Below are 25,092 nucleotides of genomic sequence, written 5' to 3' on the forward strand. Positions count from 1 at the left end.
GCCAACTCGGCCGTTTCCATACTAACTCGGCCGAGTCACAAATAGTGGCCTGTAACACTAGTAAAACAGCAATTTAACAATTTTTTAGTGATTTTTTAAGGTGTTTGCTGATTGGTTTGGACTCCAATGTGTTGTATGAATTAGTTAAATGTTATTTAGGGTCCATTTCCCCCTCCCAAACCTATTTAACACACTGAAATGCTCTGTACTATTGATATGCTATTCAAATTTCATGGTAATGTTAAATTCTTAAAGTAAAAGTGACATTCTCCTTAATCTTCATTTTCATCCTTTTACTTAAATTTTTAACATTACCATTGCAATGTTTCCATTGACTTTTGTCATGTATTAGGGTATGGAACTTGTATTTAATCAAGAGCACCAATCCCTCTATGTACTTTGATGTTAGTGACATTGGTTGTCGAACTCCTCTGGGATTCGCTCCCAAACCAGGAGCTTCTTAAAATGTCGCTCCCGCTCCCGTTTTCGCTCTCGCTCCCCACTTTCGCTCCTACTCCCAAGTAATACTGAGCCAGTTGATGTTGGCAACTCTAGCAGTAGCCAATAGTACTGGTCACAGACTTTTGTTGTAGAGGCCATTTATAGCCTCCTTGGTTATGTGTTTTTGTTTTGATCTCTATATCATCATCGTGTATGTATTGGACAATGCACTGGGTGCCATTTTGATATAATGGATATATTCATGAGCCTACTTTGATCATATGTTGTCTTCTATCTATATTCTAATGTTGTGTGTTTGGAAACATGAATGAAAATCTTTAAAATTATATGTTTTTATAAAAAATAAATATTTAATGTATTTTTTACAATGACCGAGTCATTGAAATCGAGCCGGCCGAGTCGATACCGAGTCGGAGTCGGAGTCGGAGTCGACCCTCGGCCGAGTCGGAATCGGAGTCGGAGTTTTAAAACATTGGGTGTATGAGAAGATGGATACCATGTTGGGGCAAATAAAAGATATTGTTCAGGAAGATGATCCCAACTTGTATACACTGATTCACAATTGTGTGTGTACACGGTGGAATAAACTTAATGTTCCACTACATGCCTTGGCGTATATCCTTATGCCATAATACTACTCTCCATCTTGGTTGGGCCAACCTGCACCTGGGGTGGGGTTAGGATCAAACCCCATATAGATCCACAAGTATCTAAAGGATATATGGAAGCATTAGATAAGTTGGTTCCTGACAAAGAGGAGTGTGCTAATCCACGTCTTGAATTAGGCAGATACTTCAGTTGCACTGGTTTGTTTGGTTCTTTGCATGCAATGGAAGATAGAGACAGATTTGATGCTCTCACATGGTGGGAAGCATATGGCGGCATGGGACTTTTGCCAAAATTGGCAAAAAAAGTTATCTCACGGGTTGTAAATACTTCTTCTACAGAGAGGTGTTGGAGCACCTACAACTTCATACATAATGTGAGAAGAAACAGACTCAATGAAAACCGGGCAGAAAGCTTGGTTTATGTGCACTACAACTTGAGGTTGTTGAGTCATTATTGTGATCGAGCTTATGAGGATCCAACATATAAAATTTGGGACAACCACCCAGAGGACGATAATTTGGAGGATGGCACTATACATCTTGAAGAATTGGAAGCAGAACTTATGAGAGATGATGATGAAGCAACAACAACCATGCCACCCCCACCATCCAGTAGCAGTGCTAGTGCTCGAGTTCCAAGTATTGTTCCTTTGCTGCCGCTGCCTCCATCTACATCCTCACGTGGAGGGCATGTGCCTTCTGGTTCTGGTCATGCGACTGTGCAGGAGGAGACTCCTAGAAGACCATCATGACTTGCTCAGAAATTAGACATTTCTCGTGGCGGCAAGAGGAAGCTATAGATAATAGATTTACTTGTCTTTTCTAGTTTCTAGTATTTTTAATAACTGTTGACACTTTCATATTTATTATGATATTTTTTGTAAACAATATATGACAATTTAAGTTTGAAGGTGGCATTTATAACTCATTGGTAATGAATTATGAATATGATGCTTCGTGAAAGTTGAAAGTTGTTTCATTTCATTTCATTTCTTGTTAGATATTCTTTGTTGTAATGGTTACAATTAGCTTACAAGTACAACTTTGTGATCAATTATGATAAATGTTATATACTGAATTTTGAAACTTTAAGATTGATGAATCATGAGACTCAATATGTTGTATGTTACTAACTTGTGGACGTGGTTGATGAAGATTATAACTTCTAGATGATTGTTGTTATATGGTTCAATCTATGTTTTTTATGCTTTTTATATCTAATTCATCATTGTACATGCTTTTGTTGACATATATGCCACAAAATATAAAATATAAAAAAATATATATATTATATAAAAAATCTCTCCCAAACCCAGAGCTTCTGAATTTGTTGCTCCCGCTCCCAAGTAACCTTGGTTGATCATCTTTTTGCCTATCTATCTCATGAGATCGAACTCTCTTGGAGCTGTTGAGCACAAGAAGGGAAGTGCTGCTTAGCACAGGAATTCCAAGCAGAAATTCCACCCTCATTTCAAAGAACTTCGAGTGTCTCCCTAGTGAGGAATTTGGGAGTCCAATTCAGGGCTTCCCTTGAGCTGAATTGCAGAAGTTACACTCAGTTCTGCGTGTTCTCTTGGGCAGAGAAGGTAGTTCGTATTAGCTGATAGGAGCAGCATCCTTTGATTGGAGATTCCAGGCATTTGCAGGAGTATTTCCTTTGGTTGAAGGCGAAGGTTACTGCCATTTTGCAAGGTTGCAGTGAGGGTGTTTGGTGGGCTGAATTTTTCTATTTCTGGGTTTGCGCAGCGGCTGCGTAGGGGTTTGGAGCGGTAGTGATTGTTGGAGTTGAGGCCTGAAGAAGTGAGCTATTTTCAGGAGAAATTTTGCAGTGATTCCATAGGCATTTTAGCGGAGGATTTGTGCCACATCCAACGATGATTCTCTTGCAATGCACAAAACTGGGCAGCCTGGGTAATTCACACATTTTGGGGCTTTCTGGGTCAGTTGGAATTAGCCCATGATTTTTCTGCATTTTTATGGGTTTAGTGTGAGGAGCTCCGAGTTGATTTTATAGAATTTTCCAAGTAGTTTCGAGGGCAGAAATTCCAGTTCTTCTCCAGCAGCAACGACAATATTTTTTGGGTAATTTTCAGATATTTGAGGGAGACATTTTCAGCATTTAAGCCATCACTTTCTAACCTGGGTTTTGCATAGCTTGTAGTAGCAAGCCTAGGTTCTATCTGTCTTGCTATATTATGTACTTAGCTTCCAAATATTAATAAAATGGCTCAGTTTCCTTGCTCAATTTTATTGAGTTACTGATTGTGCATGCATGTTTAAATTTTCAATTGCTGTAGCTTAGTGCTTGTTCTTGATTTTCATTGTTATTTCCTAGTTGGAATATTACATATAGCCCCAAAGCTTCATCAAGCAAAAATATGTAACCATGAAGAGAGAACTAGGCCATGACAATCCATCACAAAGGAACAATTAATCTGCTCCAATCCAAAACACCAACTCAACCAAGAAAAGCATCAAGTCCATTAGTAGCCCTATATGTTATTCTGAAAATCCCGTCATGTGCTGAAAATCACAAGTTTATGTCATACAATATGAAGGGTAACAATTCCCCTCTATTAATGCATTCAATTTCTAGGATATTAGAATTCCTTAGTGTCTTAAATTGGAGTTCTTTTAAATACTTGGGAATGCCCATTTCACTAGGCATTCCAAAATCCATTGATTAGGCACATATTGTTCGAAAGAAGAATGGAAAGATGTAGCTTTGGGGATCACATTGGCTTAACTGAGCATGAAGGGTTATTTTAATAAAAACCATCCTTTCTTTGTTGTCTATGTACCAATGGTCGACCATGCTACTTTTACTAGGCATCATGCAACAAATCTCAATGATCATAAGAAAATTCCTATGGCAAGGGGAAAAAACAAACACAAAAATTCCATTAGTCAATTTTAACATTGTTTGACCAATGGAGGGGGATACCAAGGGCACCAAAATCATATGGAGGCTTATTAGAAGAGAGCCTGAATAGTGGAAACTAGTCATAAGTAGCATTTATTTCCTTTCAAAATGGATGAATTGATTTGAAAGAATCACTTGGGAAGGAAATGGATCTAATATCTTGAAATTATGCAAAGTTGCAACCCACATAGTTGTTGACCACTCTATCTTGGATACTAGGAAATGGGAAATATATCAACATATGGACTGACCAAATTGAGGGCAAGGCTCCCTTGGCTACCTTTGAGGAGCTGATAAATATGAAAAATTGGTTGGCAGAGAATGGCATCTCAACTCTATTTGATGTCTCCAAATGGGATTGACGAACAAGGAGCCAGAAAGGTTGGAAAAGGCTCTCTCCTCCAACACACTTTTTGAATTAGGTTCACCATTTGTTTTCCCTTTCGAGTGGATTTGCACCCCTTTGTATTTCTATTCTAGATAGTACAGGATGGGGTTCAAAAGGATATACTAATTAAGTTAAAATTGGACATGGTGTTCAAATAAATGATATTAAACACCACCCACAAGGGCAATATTGGAGAAGTACATCTAGAAAGGTGACGGGTTGCCCAAAGTAAATATCTTTTGCTAGTCTTTAGCACATGGTAAAATTTTAACCATTAAAAATTTGAGAAAAAAGAAATACAAGGGCCATATTGCTGCACATTATGCCAATCGGTTGAGGAAACTTCATTACATCTCATTTTTCAATGTTAATTTACCATTCAAGCCCGATAATTGACATTTGTTGAAGTGAGGTGCAACCTCTCTCATAACACGAACTAGTAGGAAGTGTTTCTCAACCGACAACACAAAGAGCCATGTTGCTTTTAGTTAATTAATTCCAAATTAATTGCCAAAATTTTATGTTGGAAAATTTGGCTTGCTAGAAACAGATGCATTTTAGGGCAAGAACAATTTCCCTCTAGGTAGGTAGCGTCTATTATTAGAGTCCATAATATCCAAAGGAACCAAACGAAACCAAACGTTTACTCTGGAAGTCAAAGATAGCTTGTGGATAAAATAAATACTAAATGGGGGACCTTTCGAACTCACTAGCATCACAAGAAGGCCTGTTGCCTCAACATCTAGCAAGCTTTGTGAGAGGCCACACAAGACAATGGCCAAACCTTGTTCCAACAATGAGGGAGATTGCCTTTGTCACCTCAACAATCTTCCTCTTGCTCTTTAGTTGAATTGCACCACAAAAGAGGCTTCAAAGTGATCACCTAAAAGGTATTCTATATTATAGGGCTTAAGGTGATGCATATATAGGCTAGGTGAAGACACTCTTTAATGGATGAAGGCACACTTGTTCTTGTAAAGGAGATGCATATCATACACCAAGCCTAGGGTTGACAAGTATGACGCAGGGTTTCAAGATATATAGCAACAAGGGTATTAGATTTAATCAAGAAAGGAGAAAGGCAAACCCTCAAATTGATCCCTAAGTTCAAGCCTTAGCAAGGGTTAGGGTTTTCTAGGGAACAAATTACCTAGAGAATGATGACACCAACCCTTTTAGGGTAGATTTAACCATGCAAAAGGATAGATTTAGAGTTAAATGGATCAACAATGTTAAAATCAAGGCTTATTACCTCCAAACTTCCTCGGAAAATGCCCTAACTGAATTCGGCCCTATAAATTTGCACTAGCAGATTGCCTTGAAAGGATTACAAAAATAAGAAAAATGAGAAAATGTTTATGTTTTCAAGACTTTTGACCAACACCAAGGATGCCAGTGACTATTCCTACTTGGATGATGGAGTCCTTAGGGCTAATTTAAGAGATAATGGATAGATTCTTGGAGTAAGGGGGAAAACCTCTTGTTTTCACTTGTACAAACCCTAGCTATTTTTTTTGTGAGGGGAGAAATTAAATAGGGGAAACTTTCTAGGAGACCCCTTATGGATTTCAAGGAAGATGAATTTAACATGCAATAATCAACAAAGGTTTTCCATAAATAATATGCATTTAGACATGGAACAAAGAAAAACCCTAGTAATAAATAATTACATGAAAAATAATAAAAATCTGCAATAAAACTTACAATTCTTCCATGAAATAGCCTTCTTTCAATCCCAAAAAGACATCTCCAAGACAAAAACCAATCTCCAATAGCAATACCACCATAAAGATCACATCTCCACAAGTAGCGAGTGTACATAAGGCTAAGTTGAGGTCTCTAAAGGAGGCTGAAATCCAGGAGTGATGATGAAAAAGCACAAATGAATTTATATCAAGCCAATGACTCATAATAATTAGCCTAAAAACGCTATGACAAGTTTAATTTTGAGTGTACATGAAAATGGGTTACAAGCCAACCCAATAGCTCATCATAACAAAACTAAGCTGCGAAATTTCACAAGTGCTTGTTGAAATGTTAAGTTTCTTGAAACTCTACAACTACTTGGATGAATGTATTGAAAATCAAGGTTAACTTTCGCCAAGATACAAAGTTTCTTAACATTCAATAAGTAATAGAAAAATACATGTGACAAAAACACATGCACACAAAATTGACACTTTTGTTTTACCCAGGAAACCCAAATGGGAAAACCGTATTCATTGTTGTGGGATTTTATTAATTGTTCTTTGAGCAAATAGATCTATTATGAATTCGATCTGTGGCTACAACAACCAGCAAATAACCCTTTGAGAAACTAATTCTCAGCGTTACAATTGGTCTTGGCCTCTCCTTGATCACTACTCTCGGCCCTGCTACTCGATCTGGGCCTACACCTGCGATTGTTTCCTACTGAAACTGATCTCGGCTTTCTACTCAAATTCTTGATCCTTGCTCCTCAACCAATGCACACTCTTGCTTGTTAACTAATGCGCTCTACTTGCAACGATAAATTGTCTAACATTGTGCTTCCATCCTTATCTGCTTTTGTAGATCTTCGATCCATGCATAGAGGTGAAGTTCGAATACTAGTTCACACTAGTGTCACGAGTTCCCTTTGCTAGTTAACTGGCAAGTCCCATTTACACTTGGACTAGCTCTAAGTTAACTAGCTCGAGTTGCTCCTTGATCTTCTCTAGTTGTGATTCGAGTTAACTGAGGAATAAACTCGTCCTCTCTTCACTTATCTTTGAGGTCTTAAGTCAATCTAACTGAACCTATCATCGCCACCTCATCCTATAGTCCAACTGAAGAAGACTCCCACGAATTGAAGCTCTAGCACTACACATGCAAACCTGATGACCATTCTAGTGAATTTGAAATTGACTCATCAAAATTGAATCCTAACTTATGAATTCACATTCATGCTAGAGAAAGACTAATTTGAGGTCTTCATTGGCTAAGGCAAAAGCTAAAAGACCTTCCATTGCTCCATTTTCAACAAGAAACTCTACTCTAGCATGATGTAATGCCTGTTTTGGGCAATAAATGCTCTGAAAATGCTTGGAATGGGCAAGATGGGTTTCCAATCATCATAATCAACTCAACACTTGAGGGGAAGCCCTCAAATCATGCCTCAAAATGTTTCGATGTGTCAAAACTTTGCTCTGGGTGCCTTGCGTCATCTCCAAGGTGGCTAGAAGAATAACATGACACACTCTCTCAAGCGTTGGGGCTCCAAGTGGTAGTACAAGCCCTCCTTTGTGATCCTTGGGATGATCAACATCATCTAGACTTCAGATCAAGCCATGCCCATCAAACAGTGTCAAGTGTGAAAATTCGCTGATCCCGAATCATACTGCAACAACTAATAATATTTCTCCTATTTGTTAAATTACTTCAACAAATTATTTACAGTTTTCTACGGCAAATATCGAAATACATACACTGCAACCTCCACAAATAAAATTCCGTGTAAAATAAATACAAGGAAATATACTAGCACATATATAACCACAATGACAATTATTTTTGGACAATTGTCCCTGGAAAAACCCAATGTGGGAAAAATCGATGCAACAAATGAGGGTTTCTTTTATTAATCTTCAACAATAATTTCTGTACAAGATACAGATAGCCAAAATAGAGGAAGAATCACTGAGAGAAATTTACTGATGAATTTCTCACACTCCACAACGTTTTTCTGACCCCGAAGAGGACCTTCTGCCCTTTCGCTGGCCTTTCTGCGTCACCCCCTGCGTAGTGACTGCATAGTGCCTCCTTTGCGCTGATGAATTGCATCCCTCCTCTGTGCTGCCCCTTCTAGATTTGTCCTGCACTCTCAAACTATGCTGATGCCCTCTCTTCCCCACTTGCAACTCACTCTCTGACTTGATTTTCTCTTGTAGAACTTCAGCCAATGAGCAAATCAATTTGCTTGAGCAACTGAGTATCTGCCTAGTGTGTTCTCCATCAACCCATCGACTTCTTCTTATAATATTCTGTTAGAGTACCAACGACCAAGGTTAAAACTAATCGATGGCTAAGATTAAATAAAAATCGATCCATGTTTTCTTCTAGAAGATTCTCACCATGACTTAGTTAATACCCTTTAATTAGCCAGATTTCCTAAGTTTAGACTTAGGAACCATTAAAAAAAAGTTAATTATTTTAATTAAGTCGTCTCTAGGTGGAATTTCCAGAAACGATTTCTGGGTTTTGAAGAATACATGTATTCTAGCCTCTCCACAAAATTTTGTGGCTAGAACACATCCGATGCTACAAAAATTAACACTCCCTCTTAGCAAGGAATGTGTTCTAGTGCTACAACCCACTGAAGCAACATCCTGCCTTTGCATCATCTCTTGTCACGTTGTTGATGTCTGGTTGCTGCTGCCTGCCAACTACTGCGTAACTTTGATATGTGCTGCATCTGTGATGCTACTGACCCTGCTGAACTGCTGTCAGCTACTGCATCTGCACTGCAACTCCCTCTCAACTGCTGCTGTTGAGAACCTATTGAAACAATTTCTCCACCATACCCATCTGTTCTCTGAATTAGATGAACTTAGCTCTCCCTAGAGCTTTTGTGAGTATGTCTGCGACCTGATTGCCTGTGGGGACATACTGCCGCTGGACTGCCCCACGTTGAACACAATCTCTGATGGAATGACATTTGATATCAATATGCTTCGACCTATCATGAAATATTGGATTCTTAGAGAGTTTTATGCAACTCTGATTATCACAGTAAACACTAGTCACTCCCATTTTCTTCCTGAACAAACTCACCAGCAATTTCCTAAGCCATATGGCTTCGCACGTAGCCGTGCTGGCCGCCATATATTCTGCTTCTGCTGAGCTTAGTGCTACTGACTTTTGCTTCCTGCTGCACCAAGAGATCATCCCTGATCCAACACTGAAGCAATACCCGAAGGTACTTTTCCTGTCCACTGAACTACTTGCCCAATCTGCATTTGTGAATCCGCTCAACCTGACGTCATCTCCTCGAGTATATTTCAACCCGAGTCTGACTGTTCCACGCACATATCTGAGAATGTGCCTAGCTGCTGCCCAATGTACCCTTTTCGATTCCACCATGAACTGACTAAGTGTTAAAATTGGCAACTAGGGCCAAACTCCACGTGGGTCATCTTATTTATGGTAGCTGATATTTTTCTTGGATCCCTCTCATCGAGAGGTGTAGGATTGATCTAAAGATCATCCGATTCCGATAAGTATTCATGGAGTTATGAATTTATTTGTGTTATAAGACAATTCGTCAAGGTCGGCCAACAACCAAATAAACCCCACATGTGCTCAACGTTTTAGTATAAAAAGAGGTGACTTGATTGTCATTTGTACACACACTTCACTCTTGATTTCTCTCCACTTGTTTTGGGTTTTAGTGGAAGAGAAGTCTAAGAGGAGGAAGCCCTAAACGCAGGTCTAGAAGGAGACCCTATTCGTTGTAAAAGAAGGATGCCCTAGCCGTAGGTCTTGTGAAGGTTTGGCCGCAGTTCAAAGGGAGATCTAGCACGGTGAAGGAGGCCTAACAGCTGACCCTAAACGCAGTCTTATCATACCCTAGATGCCCTAATCTATATGCTATTTGAGACAACCCTTAGACATTGGAAAAGAGACAGTAAACTTGCTGCCCTAACCAGCAAAGAAGGTAGGGACAACATGGGTGGTTTAGGGTTGTTAGAACCTCTTGGTGACTGCGTGAAGGGTTGTTCCATGCTACAAAGAGGCCGAGTTAGGTAAGGAGAATTGCAGACTGTTTGTGGGCAGCTTTAAGGTAAGGGTGACACTGTTTGGTTGGCTAATAGGTGACAACAATCCCTGTGGTAGGCTGCAGGCCTTGCCTAACTAAAATAGGGATAGCGTGGAGGCTTCTTGGGCTGAAAAGTACCCAGAACAGTGACACAAATGGAGGAGACCCTCCCTTGACAAGGCCGCAGTTTTTGAGGGATGTTTTAGGTGACTGTTTGAGGGTTGTTGTAGCACATGGGTGCCCTAACCAGTCACAGTAAGGAACAACAGCAAACACAGTCTTCTACACCTCCTATCTGCTGTAAGAAAGAGACATTGTTGTGTTTTAGGTGCACATCTTGTCCGCTGTCCTAAAGACCAGTCAAATTAAAGAGAGAGGTCTCTTCAGATGAGGAGATCCTATGTGCTGTCACAAAAGGTTCTTATCAACAGTCTAGATAAAGGAACTGCTACCCATACCTAGCTCCTATAACACACAGATCAACATTGTGTGTTTCCTAGGATTGTGGGATCATAGTCTATCTAGCTACTAAGACTGTGTGGCAGCTGCTAAGGCTGTGTGGCAGCATGACTAAGGTAGTATGGCAACATGACAAAAGTTATGGTGCAGCATATGTGTATCAAGGTGTGCAACACAAGTGTATCAAGGTGAAACATATGTGTATCAGGGTGTGCAACACACATGTATCAAGGTGCATCATGGTGTATCAAGGTGCAGCATAATCAAGGTGCAACATAAGTCAAGGTGCAACATAAGTGTATCAAGATGCAGCACAAGGGGATGCAGCATGATGGGCACAGTAAGGTACAGTTTGAAGATGCAGCACAAGGAGGTGCAACATGATGATACGGTGCAACAACATGATGTGTGCAGCATGATGATGAAGAGCAACAAGATGGGTACAACATGATGAGGTAATAGCTCAACAGTGATGCAGCATGGTGCAACTCTGTGATGATGGACATGGTATGATGGTGCATCATGGTGCAGCACTATGATAGGGTGATGGAATCACATGAGTCCATATCAGTTACCTCATGAGACATCTTCTTAGAGAAGATTTATGTTCTTATCTTGTCAAGTCAAAGTGTTGACCTCTGTTGTAAATGTACTATCTCTCTCTCTCTTCCTCTGTTGAACTATTGAAGAACATATAAGAAAAATTGATCAAAGGTTTCCCCGCATTGGGGCTTGTCCCTGGCTAGTGCCACATCTTGTGTCCTCTTGTCTTGGCTTGTCTTTTGCGATTTATGTTTATGTTCTATCTGTAGTTTACTTTAATGCTGATGTGATTGCTAATCTGGAAAAGATATTGAGCTAACAGTGAAAATTGAAATAAATTGCTCTAAGTGTAGAACATACCTAAACTTAGCACTAAGGGTATTGACAACAAAACAAATGTTTGTCCTGGTGTTGACCAGATACATCAGTGACCCAATTAGCTGTTTGTACAAGGTGGGGTCGAATTCCTTGTCCCCTGAGGCATCTATCTTTTTCTAGTTGGTAATCATGGGTGTTGCCATGGGTCTGCAATCCTGCATTCTGAATCTCTTCAGAATTTCTGTAGCATATCTCCCTTGCCCAAGGAAGATTTCCCCATTCTTTTGCCATACTTCCAACCCCAAAAAATAGTGCATCAGCCCCATATCCTTCATGTTGAATTCTGCTGCAAGGTTCCTTTTGCAGTCCTTTATGAGCCTCGATGATCCTGTCAAAAACAGATCATCTACATATAAAACCAGAATGAGAGGCTCATTCTCCACCATTAGATAGTAGAGATTGGGATCTGCATCACTCTTGATGAATCCCAACTGCTGCAAGTAATCAATCAATTCGACCGTACCATGCCTTGTGTGCTTGCTTGAGCCCATACAGGGCTTTCTTCAATTTGCATACATGAGTGCGCTTCTCATGAGTTTTAAAGCCTTCAGGCTGCTCTATGTACACCTCTTCTTCTATCACCCCGTTCAAGAATGTTGTCTTGACGTCCATCTGGTGAATTTCCCATTCCATCTGTTCTGCTAGGGATATGACGATCTGATAGAGGTATATCTGGCAACAAGGACGAAGGTCTCCTCATAGTCTATTCCTTCTTTTTGTGCATACCCCTTTGCCATGAATCTAGCCTTATACTTCTCTACACTGCCATCTATAGTGTACTTGATCTTATAGATCCATTTGGAACCCACAACCGATCTATTTTTTGGTTTAGGCACCACCTCCTAGACATCATTTGTCATGATAGAGCTGTACTATTTTACCATGGCATCCACCCACACCTGATGTTGTGCGGCTTCCTGAAAATTGGAGGGTTCTACAACCTGAGCCACCAAGAATTGGTATTTGTTGGGCTGTCTGCGCTGCCTCTTGTCGCTTCTAGAAGCTTTGACAAACTCTTCTGTGTCCTTCAAGGTCTGACACACTTCCCTACTGGTCCTACCACTGGTGGTGGGAGGTTCAATTTGTTCCTCCACCTGTTCCTGCTGCTCTGTCTGCTGAGAACTTCCTGGATCTCCTACTACTGAGGAGATGCTGGTACTAGTCACTGTACTCAAATCCTGTGATTGTCCCCCTGCTTGTTCTACTTGCGGCCCCTGCTGCTGGACTAATGGAACATTTGATGACTAATCTCTTGCAGGCATCTCTCAAGATCTTCTGAAAGCTCTGTCTTCCATGAACTTTACATCTCGCCTCACTACAATCTTCCTGCTGCCAGGAACGTAGATTCTGTATGCCTTTGAGGTCTCGCTATATCCTACGAGATACCCCTTTTTTGCAGTCTGATCCAACTTACTGCGCTTCTCATCTGGAATGTGACAATAGGCCACACTCCCGAATATCCTCAAATGACTTACCTCAAGTTTCTTCCCAGTGAAGACTCCCTCTGGCGTTTTCTTCCCCAAAGCTCTGTGAGGTGTCCTGTTTTGAATGTACACTGCTGTGTTGCATGCTTCTGCCCATAGAAATCTAGGCAAATCCTGATCATACAACATGGCCTTTGCTGCCCCAACAATAGTTTTGTTCTTCCATTCCACTACTGCATTCTGCTGTGCATTATAGGGTGCTGTCCTCTCTCTTTTGATACCTTCCTTTGCGCAGAAATTTGTGAAGTTTTTATCCATGTATTCTCCACCATTATCTGAATGTAGTACCTTGATCTTCTTCCCTGTCATGTTTTCTATGAGAACCTTGAACTCTCGAAATCGATCAAAAGACCTCATCCTTGGTCTTTAAGAAGTAGATCTAGGTTTTTTTGGAATGGTCATCAATAAAAGTGACGAAATACTTGCCACTGCTAAGAGATCTGGTGGACACAGGGCCGCAAATATCTGAGTGTATCAATTCCAACATGCCATTGGCTCTACTGTCACTGCTGGGGAATGCTGCTTTTGCGTACTTCTTAAGTACACATCCTCGGCATAGATCATCGTGCTTGGTGCTGAGAGCTGGAACTCCTGTTACAGTCTCTCTGAGCATCCTAAGTGCTCCATGGTGTAAGTGTCCCATGCCAGTGACTGCATCAGTCCCCCTGCCAGTGACTGCATCAGTCCTTTGCGCTGATGAACTGCGTCCCTCCTCTGTGCCGCCCCTTCCAGATTTGTCTTGCACTCTTAGACTATGCTGATGCCCTCTCTCTCGCACCTGCAACTTACTCTCAGACTCGATTTTCTCTTGTCAAACTTCAGTCATTGAGAAAATCGATCTGCTTGAGCAATTGGGTATCTTCCCTGGTGTGTTTTCCATCAACCCATCGACTTCTTCTTATAATCTTCTGTTGGAGTACCTGTTGAAGAAAGTGTAACTAGGTTTGGTCTTCATAATTATGAAATGTAATTTTGGTTCTTGTATTTTTTTAAAGGAATAAAATTGATTATTATTATTATTGAGCTTGGGTTTCTTGCCCAAGAAATTTGTTTTATAGGTCAAGCACTAATTGAAAGTGCTTCTAGGGTTGTCCTAGGTCAAGAAGTCAAATAGGGACATTGTCATAATATGAAGACCCCATCGGGCATCTTGTAAATTGTAAAAAGAATTATTTTTGTATTTTACTGAGCCTTCCAAGACCAAGTTGGCCTAGAAGCTGGAATTCATACCCCTGGAAGACCTATATATAGGAGACAATTCGACCTCATTTGGACACATTCATTCCTCTCTCTCTCATGCGAAGGAAGAAGCAGAAAAGGGCAGTGAAGAAGGTAGAAGAAAGAGAAGTGTTTTGTGTTCCTCTTTCTCTCTTTCTCTCCACACGTGCAAAGTAGGAGGCTGAAATTTTGCAGCTTTTCGCTAGGGTTTCATTGTGAGGGTTCAATCTAATGAAGAAGGGCTGAAGGAAGGGCCAACAAAGTCCCCTTTTAGATCCAGAAGACAAATTAGGTCAAGTGAGGCAGCTGGAGGCAAAGAAGAAACAATTCTAGTCCACATGTGCGGAGTAGCAGCTGCTGCCAGGGGGCTGAAATTACAGATTTGTAGTTAGGGCCGAAAATCTGTGGCTGAAGGTCGAAGAAGTGTTGTTGGAAGAGATTCTGTTGGGTTGGGAAAGCAGTAAAGCAAGCACATTGTTGAGAAGCCGATTTTGGTCTTGGAAGGGATTCAGTGTTTGTCAAAGGTCTTGGTATTCGTCAATAAAAGAAACTATAAGAAGAGATTGAAGGGTTTTCCTCTCAATAGGAGAGATTTTGCCCTGGCTTGGAGCCTACATCTTGTGTACTTGTATCTTGTTGATCTTCCTATTTTGGTAGTTGTTTGATGATTGAAGAACACACTATAATAATAATAAGGAGAAGATAATCCTAATAAGTAAAAAGACATCACAAGTAGTTATCATAGTTAGAAGAATCATTAATGTCATCTTGCCTTAGATTCTTCAACAATACCAATGGTCAAGATTAAAACATAGTCGATGGCTAAGATTAACAAGAAATTGATCCATGTCTTCTTCTAGAAGATTCTCACCATGACTTAATTAATACCCTTTAATTAACCAGATTTCCTAAGTTTAGACTTAGGAATCATTAAAAGAAAGTTAATTATTTTAATTAAGTCGTCTCTAGGTGGAATTTCCATAAATGATTTGTCTCTAAGTGGAATTTCCATAAACAATTTTTGGGTTTTGGAGAATACATGTATTCTAGCCTCTCCACAAAATTTCATGGGTAGAACACATCTGATGCTACAAAAATCAACATCAAGGCCAACATGGGGGCACACTGGTTCCACTGGGTACATCAATAAGAATCTCCAACACTATGCAATGTGGTATCAATGTTTCAACATTTGGGGGTGCTTTGAGGCGTCAATCTACCTATGTCCAACGCTTTGCTATAAACAAGTAACACTGCATCTGCAAGGTCATCCTTGCTCTTTGAAGTGTAGTACAACTTGGGCATCATGTGGAGTGAAGGCATGAAGTTTGTGCCCTCAAGGTCTCTGTTGCTCAGTGAACGATCACCTTGCAAAACCATCTCAAATGCAAGTGAAAGTTACCTTTCTTTAGAAACAATGACCATAGATGCATCATAGTGGACCATACTTAGTTGTTAAGGGCATAATACAACTTCAAACTGAGATCACCTTCAAATTTCTAACTAGTTCAAGTCCCGTAAAAGTGTTCCCTACCTTGTCAGGGATGGCTAGATGGTCATCCCTATTAGGTGCTTCCAACCCCTAAGAGGAGGTGACATATCCAAGGCCAACCCTTAAATTCATAGGGGTGTTTATGATACTGTGGCAGTGTGGGGGGAATGCTTCATTGGTTGGGTGCCATGGTCATGGGACCAATTGATCGAGGTCCATCATCCTCAGTGTATAGATGTATGGAGTGAGCAATCGTGGAGGCATGATTTATCCCTTTCCTTTGCTTGCTTTTTCCACCTCTCTAGTGCACCTTTTACTTCTTTTTGATAATGCTCTGATAATGAGCATAGCTCAGTTGTCCAAGCTTGCTTTTAATGATGTAGCATTAATTTACCCCTTAATGACAAGTCAACTTCTCACTCATTAGGATTGGGACGTGCAAGGGTTTCTTTATTATGTGATGGAGCATCTAGTGCTCAAGAACCAGGTGATGGCTAATGAGGGGGGTAGAACCCATGCTAGGCTTTTTCCCATGCGCTAATTAATGTCTTGGCCATCTTTTGCATTTTAACTTTTCTTTTTGTTTTATTGCGACCATCTCCAGGGTAAAGTTCATGGCCCAGACTCAAGGATGAGGATATGAAGCTGCCAATCCCAATGAATCAATTATGACAAACCCGAAGAATGGATGCGAAATTAGGGGGGTGGTGAAAAGTGGTAAGTATGGAAAGTTTATGGACATGCTACTTAATCCATGTTTCGCAAGTAGTACCCCTCCTATAATCGTAAGGCCTCAGAGGAGATCCCATTGGACTAGGGCCAAAGACTAACCCCCTTGGTAAGGTGAGAAAACAAGTTTACAGTCAAGATTGGTCAATCATCCAGATCACCCCTTTATCCATGTTAGAATGCCCAAAACATTAAGTAAAAGCACATGATTGCAAAATGGCTAAAATACTTGCCGAGTGGTAACCCACTTTCCTTTAAGAGGAATGCCAAATGGTGAGAGGTATTTGACTGGTGCTAATGGTGGTTAAATAGGCATATCATCATATATTGAGCAATGTATAGGGCTGTTGGCTAGCTAGCTATCCAAAGTAGGAGAATTTTTTTCTCCTATGGGGTTTACCCACTTTTGGTGGGTAACAAGGCCCATATTTGATCCCTCTTGGGCTTTGAGAATGGAGAAGGATGAATTCCTCTGTTGGCAAGTTCTACAACAACAATGTATCTTCTTTATGGTGGCACATCCAAAAGATACCCTAGGGTGATGGGTGTTGGGCGGGGGTTGTTGTTTACAATCTCGAAGGACAACAAGAATTGACATATGCCCAGGGACTCAGAAAGGCATCAAAGAACTAGGTCACAATATTAGCCCCTTTTCAAGGACTTAGTCTTGTGCAGGTGAGACAAGTCAAATTAATAGTGATCATTGGCGATTTTATAGTTATCATTTGGAAAATGAGGAGCGTATCCATAGCAAAGTCCTCAAGTCTAGTTGGACTAATAGACATAATTCAAAGATCACCTGCTATTTTGAGACAATAAACTACTGTTATACCTTTGCCATCATAATGCTCAAGCGGATGCAATGGCAAATAGGGGAGTACTATTGACCTAGGGACAGCTACGTCAAAATTGGAGGGAAGTCATGTTTTAATACCTTTCATGATGATGTCATCCAAGAACTTTTGTTTCCTCACCCACTCCAAAATAATGGACAAGTGGCAAGTGAATTCATTTCACATGCATTGGAGATTAATAACCTACACCCCCACGATGCCTATGGCCTTTTGTAATCATGCTTGAGTGATTGATGAGGGAGGAATGGGCTTTTAGAATGGTGGTATGATATTTCTTTTCCGGGGGTGTTTGCATAGTTGGGTGTGCTCTCCAGATTGGATCCAATTGCCCAGCATCATGGACAACAGGAATCAACGCAATGGGAGTAGTTTGCATGACATTGATGAATTTCAATGTTTAATAAGAAGTCAGGTGTGCCAGATCGATGGGACTATAGGCAGCAGTTTCTTAGTTGACTGACAATATTTATGCACAGTTGGAGGAGCTGAAGATCAAGCATCTTGAAATGAAACTGAGGAAGGTCCGTTAGAATTCCCAAATTGAATGTTTGGTCTCCAAGCTTAACATGTTTGTCCATCATCATTCGATTCTGCCAAAAGCCCAAATGCCTCAGTAGCATTTCCAAGAGAAGCAGCAATGGAGGAAGAAATAGTCTATCAGGTACAGAAGCCCATGGCAGTAGAAGAATATGGGGTGAAGAATCAAGCTAAGAACAAGTAGCATTTCTATAATGGACAGTTCCCAAGTCTTGTCAGGTTTTATGTTTTCCAAATTTATGTTTATATTACGAATATGTAAGAATTTAGAGTACTATGGCTCTAAACCATTTCAGGAAGACTGTAAAGGTAAGGTGGGCTTTAGATGGACTCCCTGCATATTTTGTTTTCTTTGCATTTTTGAGATTCAGACTCAAAAATTTATAATTGTTTTAACTCACTGTCCAGTTCAGCTGCTGCTTTCCTTTAATATAATCATTACTTCTTTTGGTTTAAAAAAAAGGTTCAGCATGAACTGAAAACAATTGCATGTCTGCCTTAGTCCTGCGCTGAAATCAGGAAATAACATCATAAAATGGTACATTAGAGAGAGATGAGTTTACTTAAAACACTAAACAGCAAAAGGAAGTGGTATCGAACATTATTTTATGTTTATATCATTACTCCCTATTTCTGGAGAGAGATTGCGGACATGGTGATATGATTTTTGTGGTAGAAAAAATAAGATTCCTGCCATGTTTATACCTACGAAAAATGTACATATTTGGGTATCTTGCTGGACAATCCCCTGTTTATTATGTACATAGAATATATATATTTATGGTTTTCCTCAACCATCTGTCTATTTATTGTGTGAACTCTTGAAGGAGTTGTCAACATTTGAGTGGATGAACAGGATTGCTATGCTGGTGCTATAAGAGTGTTGCAGGCTATAATCTATCGATATGTTTCAAGAAGATTCAAGAAAAATATTACAAATTCACTTTCTTGGTGTCAGTTTATTGTTTTTTATTGGCAAAGACATGTGGCAAGTTGTACCAAGCCTTCTCAAATATAATTGCTTGCAATGCACATGAATAACAATGGTTTAAGAATCCATTTAAATTGTTGAGTTCCACCAAGAGAAAAATCTAACATAGTGATTTCTTATCCCCAAATGAAGTCAAATTACAAGCTGTTTCTATCCACAACTTATTCCTTGCACTGTCCTGATTATCTAGAGTTGAAGCAGAAAGATACATTCCCTCCTTGCCTTTGTTCTTAAAACATTACTAGCTTTGTTAGGATATGAACTTGTAAATTTGGTGTGAATGCCGAACGTGGGCAGGAGATCAGAATAATGTAAATTACTGTCCAATATTTAAAGGTCTTGAGTAAAAATCCTAAAGGTTAAAATGTATTCTAGTGTTTGCTTTCAGGATATTATCGTGATACTGTTATTCGTTTTATTCATTCATAAACTAAAAATGCTTGCTTACAGTCTTGCAACAATTTTCTTGAGCCATCACTTGAAGACCTTATATTGCAACTGAAGGCAGCTCAAGAAGAGATCAGAGAAGATTTTATAGGACATCTATTGCATCATCTTAAGCAGTTGGCTTCTCCTGATGATTTGGTCAATCTTTTTACTGGTTTACGAGGTACACCTTTTTTTCTGTTCTTTTCTGTGTAGTTAATGTGAAATTGTTATGTGCTTTCGATTTCCTAACTTCAATTCTTTTAGATCTCTTGCCGAGTTCTGTGAACGAAGAGAATGAGATGCCAAATGCAGATGTTGTTGATAAGAAGTTTAACCCAAACAGTGTCTTGGGGCAGTTTGTTCGTCGTTGTATGCTTTCGTTCAATCTCTTGTCCTTTGAGGTATGAAGCTAACGTACACGTTCTGTTAGTGAGATATGTTTAGCAATGTCTTATTATTTACGTAGAGACAGGTTCATGCAGTTCATTTTGTATGTTTCTTGAAATGATTCGGATATTAAATATTTGGTCCAAGGATTCTGTAGTCAAAGACATGTTAATTCTCCTAATATCAGCCTGTATTTATTTTCATACGAAAATTATTTATTGCCAACAATTTATTTAACTAACCAAATAAATTCTGAATTATGAAAAATAAAATCATTGGTATTTTGACCTCTAGAAATTTTAATAGCGGAAAATAAAAATTAGGAGAGATCAATCATAAGAGGTTGGATTTGGTCTTGGAGGGTATTGGTCTTGGTCTAGAGGTCTTGGGATTCGTCAATTGAAGAATCTATAAGAAGAGAAGAGATTTTCAGGTTTTCCTCTCAGGTGGAGAGGTTTTGGCCCTGGCTTGCAGCTTATATCCTATGTACTATTGTTCTTCTTGTTTTTGGTAGCTGTTTGATGATAAAAGAACATAATAAAAAGAGAAGAAGCTAATTAGCAAGAAAAGGTAAAAAGATATCACAAACAGTTATCATAGAAAGAGAAATATTTCTAATTACTGCCCTATAGATTTCTCAGCAGGGTGGGGGTAGGGACGGGGTTATTTTTATAGGAATTTCTTGTTGTATGTTTATTTATTTAAAAGATGTTGCCCAAGCTGGCTATAATGGGCCCACACTTGGCCAAAAACAGAACAAAGAACAAGACAATACGATGTTTATCATACAGTGCTGAATACAGCAATATTTTTATTGGAGAACCCTCCGGGGCAAGAAACTCCAGTATCGAATTCAGATAATGAGTATTCCAACTAGTAAAATGCTTACAACTGTAAATCTACACTCTCGAGTCTCTCTAGTACTTTCTGTCCATAGGGCTGCGTTTTACAGTACTTGATACTCACAAGAAACAAAGTCGAAGTCTTCCTTTTCTCAAGGAGCCCTTCTCCTTCTTGGCTCCTTTCTCAACTGTGATCCCTTAATCGACTATCCAAGGATCAATCAATCATACAATCCTCAAACTTACCAACCCAACTCTGTTTGCAATCTGCCCTTTAATAGGCCATCTCCAAGAGTCAGTTATTAAATGGTTTAACTTCTTGCTTTCTTCAGTTACCACAATGATTTGACTCCATCAACTTCAGTTACAAAACTATTCAACTTCCCCGGTAGCTGTTGCCACTATCTAGTAGACAAGCTCCTTCTATGTATTGCCACATACACAAAGTTCAAACAACTTGTTGAAACTTGATACATATCTGTAATAGGCGCATATTTTGCTGACAAGGCCTCTGGCAAATTCTCCCATTAACATATATCCAATTGGCCAACTACTCATCCTCCATTCTTGTTGGCAAAATGCTCGCTTAGTTGACTACAGTCTAGTTGACAACAATTTTTGATTCTCTTGTCTGTTGATCTTCTTTTGTTGGTTCTATATTAGTCAATTTTGCCTAGTCAAATTTAATTAGTTGACTCTATGTAGTTGGTTTTTATATCGATCCAATTTACAGGTTCGTACTTCCCTATTGGGATTTTTTAGCCCCAACAACTCTTGTCTACCCTTCTGAGTTTCCCAAAGCTCATATTAATGCCTTGAAGGTGTATCACATCTAGGTCAGATGAATGCTAGGGTATGTGTTCTTTTGTTTTCTTTTTCTTTCTATCTCAATTGATGCTAAAGATATATTCATGATGGTCGTGCCTGCTGTACAGTTAGTGTTGTCTTTATAACAGCTTTCGACAATTTCAGTTGATTTTATTTAGCGCATTTTAATACTGAGATGTTTAATGCATAAGATTGTGTGGTTGATGTTCAGGAAACATGTCGCCTTCTGACCAATCTAAAGGCATATTGTAGACGATTTATAAATTTTGATTCCATTGACCCTCTTTATTTCGAGAGCTCATTGACGAAAGGGATGCCAAAGGATGATGCACTTGAATCTGATGATGATAAATTTGAAATTGAAGAGACAATTTCCAGTGGGCAACACAATGGAGCTAGACACAAAATGAAGATAAGAAAAAGAGGCAGCCATCATTCACGTGTTTCTGAACCATTTGCTGAACCAGGTCAAATTGAGTGTGGTGTTTTAACTTTTACTGTATTTGTTGCACTTAATATAACTCTTTGCGGATTTGGCAGTAACAAAGTTCAATAAGAATAGGGAGAAAGCATATTACTTTTGTTGCTTTTGTCATGTGGTTTGATTCTATTCATATAATGAAACAGTAAATTCGAATGTTATCTTTGCTTATTATTATTTGTTTTCCTTTTATAATCTTACCTTCAAAATGTCTAATTATTCGCTGCTTACTAGTCTATGTAGAATTTCTTTGCTTCTTTAGGATCTGAACTAGTATGCTTTGCTTGTGATAAGCTGTTCCTAGTACCTACTGATAATAGAGTGAAACCGAATATTTCATATTGTGTTTCTTTGTGCCTTTGTAAAATCCCTTTTTTTTAATAATATTTCCTAGTGGTAGTAGAGTGAAATTGACTTTGCTTCTTTTTTCTTCACATCATATGACTATACATAATGTTCTATTTGCACTTTAATGGGTGATAATGTTTAATTTTCCTTCTATTTTAATTATCTTATGGTGCATTGACTTTTAGCATAAAAATATAAAATTGGAAGTTTATGTGGTATAATGCCACAAATTTAATTACTAATTGAAGTGGCATCACCTGCAGTCAAATGTAAAGATTTCCTGGACCCTAATGGGATTCAATTGGGTCAATCCGAGAATGGTGCACATGATTTGGGATTTGTGTTCAGTACAAGAGATGATAAAGATGATGACTTGTTATTCCTTCAGACATATGGGCAAGTTGAAGGTTATTTGAGAGAACAAGCTGATCTTATTGAGAAGTAAGGAAGCTTAGAATACAATGCAGTAGAACTATCCTAAATCCTTGGTCCAATGACTTATAAATAAGTTAGATGCAAAGAATTTGTTTAGAAAATGTAATCTGTTTTTGGCTGTAGGCAAGTCACAATTCTTCCCAAGAATAAGTTTGAGTCGAAGTTGAATCAGCTTGAGAAACTTGCACCAGACTTACAGCGGGTATGCGTAATCAAGCATGGTTTTAAAGAGTGTTGAAAGCTATTTTCTTGGTTCTTTTTAATTTGTTACATCGATTAATGTGTTCTAGTTCATGTGATAAATATCTAACACTTGACTAAGCTGCTAAGCTTTAGCTTGCCTCTCCATTACAGAAGTCGTTTTCTATTTATCTTTTGCTTCTTACAGGTAAACTATCTACGGTACCTGAATAGCCTTTATCATGGAGACTATCCTGCTGCCTTACACAGTCTTCATCGATACTTTGACTACAGGTTAGTAGTTGGAACCTGAAGCTAACTGTATGGGCTTGATTACTTCACCTTGGAAAAACTTAATATATTTTGTACTAATGGTATGACAGCTACTGCATGTTAGGAAAGGTTAATTTTTGTTACTGTATATGCCCTTTTCCTGTGGCGATCTGTTTGTGCCAAATTTAAATTAATGTTCATCGAAAAAAAATGACTGTTTATTTTATATTTGCGCGCATGTTCATCTACTTGATTTCCTCTTTTGCTTGGATGATCTCACATAAGCTTTGCAAGGTTTATCCCAACCATTTCAACAAACATAAGTACTTAACCTATCTGAGCTTCAGAAAGGAAAGGTTATCCGAATCCTTCTGATGAAGGTAGGAAGGGAGGTGCCTTATATGAACACTCAGGTAAGGTCCTGAAAGGTACATAGCTAAGGCAAGGATAACTTGACTTTGGACAACCTTCTCTCCACTAGGCTTAAATTTTGATTCAGCTGCTCTCTAATCAAATCAGGATATGCACAATCATCAATTTCAAGTATTTTATGCAATGTCACTCGGTTCGCAAGGTTTGCATGTTGGGATTTTGTTTAATTTTTGCGTGTGAGTAGATGCATTATATCCTTGGAAGCAAGATACATATTCATACAAAAACTTAAGCTGGACTCAGGAGCTGTAGATGCATTATATCCTTGGAAGCAAGATACATATTCATACAAAAACTTAAGCTGGACTCAGGAGCCGTAGATTATTATTATTGTAAAATTTTAATGCTAAAAAAAAACAGTAGACAGCCTTGACATGTTGAGAACATCTTTATTTAATTCAGCCAATGAATGGGTTACAGGTTGTTGTTAGGACCCATATTATATGAGCTACAGTCAAAGTCAACATTTTATATCTTTAATGTATTAAATCATAGCATAAATTCAAAGAAAATAAGCGATATTTTGATGAGAAAAGTAGCCTAACTTATATTTCCTTTTCTTCATCACTTTCATTTCTAATTTTACCTATAAATAGGACTGATGATGATCATGCTTAAGTGTGGAACCATAGGTTAGTGTGTTAGGACCATGTGTGACTTTTGTTGCATGGATAATGATGATGAACATAAATGGCATTGACCATCTTTGACTTTTAGGCATGATTAATGATAAGAAAGATGAATGTCTATTGGTGTTGGGTATATGTGACTCTTTACACGTTTCTTCTTGTCACACACTTAAACATTGATAGTTGAAGGTTGGCAATCATGTATATAATTATGCAAATATAGGTGTATGAACCCTTCAAATTCCCATATATAAGTCTACTTATCTTATACCGAGAGAGGTAATGTGTATAGGTTGAATCTTATGTGAACGTTTTTCTTTGAACCTTAGAAGCCCTTAAAATACCACTATAGGTGAACAACCTTAATAAGGCTTAAACATACATTAATTGTGTTTAACTAGGCTTCAGTGGGTCTTATCTAATGATCATCTGCTTAATCAAGCTTTAATGGCCCTTATTTAGATTTAAAGTTAAATGAGTCTGATTATGTGGCACCTTTACATTGAGCCCTTGAACGATTTTTGGAGGGGTATGACTCTAGATGTATGGTGGCCTCTATAGGGTATATAAAGCCAATATAAGCACACCATTGGAAGAGGATTCAAGATATTAATATTATCATATGGAGTGGATGTGTTATTGATGCAGTATATGCATGTTTCACATATCCATTGCTTGAGAAGTCGAGATACTCAGTATAAAGCATGATTGCTAATTATCTCTAGAGTTTGGGTTGCATTCTGTGCTTTCTCATCTATTATGTAGTTTCTGTAGTTATGGTAACAGGGTGAACGGACTGAACTATAAAAAACGAGCTAATTGATAAGCAAATACCGTAAATGAGATTTAGTGTAGATGTTGTGTAAAACTTGTAGCATTGATGAGAATGATTGGGCTAAGAAGTTAATTGTCACCCTGACCACGAAGTCCACATCTTTTCAATTAATGCATGGTCTCCTTACAATTTGTTGATCCTTGCTTTTTAG

At 38.9% G+C, this 25,092-nt stretch overlaps 1 protein-coding gene across 2 annotated transcripts in view; it reads left to right on the forward strand.

Annotated features, from left to right (window-relative positions):
* The window catches only part of LOC149228080 (anaphase-promoting complex subunit), a 381,219-nt gene that overhangs the window by 47,633 nt on the left and 308,494 nt on the right, over window positions 1–25,092 (forward strand). For both annotated transcript variants that reach the window (XM_089378045.1, XM_089378044.1), the window contains exons 2-7: window positions 19,293–19,452; window positions 19,536–19,672; window positions 21,540–21,795; window positions 22,421–22,598; window positions 22,716–22,794; window positions 22,981–23,066. In XM_089378045.1, coding sequence (XP_089234171.1) covers window positions 19,293–19,452; window positions 19,536–19,672; window positions 21,540–21,795; window positions 22,421–22,598; window positions 22,716–22,794; window positions 22,981–23,066 — 896 coding nt within the window. The remainder of the gene's footprint in view (window positions 1–19,292; window positions 19,453–19,535; window positions 19,673–21,539; window positions 21,796–22,420; window positions 22,599–22,715; window positions 22,795–22,980; window positions 23,067–25,092) is intronic.

This window comes from Pinus tabuliformis, chromosome J, assembly GCF_031772625.1.
Source record: "Pinus tabuliformis cultivar Carrire ecotype Pingquan chromosome J, CPIR1, whole genome shotgun sequence".
Lineage (NCBI taxonomy): Eukaryota > Viridiplantae > Streptophyta > Pinopsida > Pinales > Pinaceae > Pinus > Pinus tabuliformis.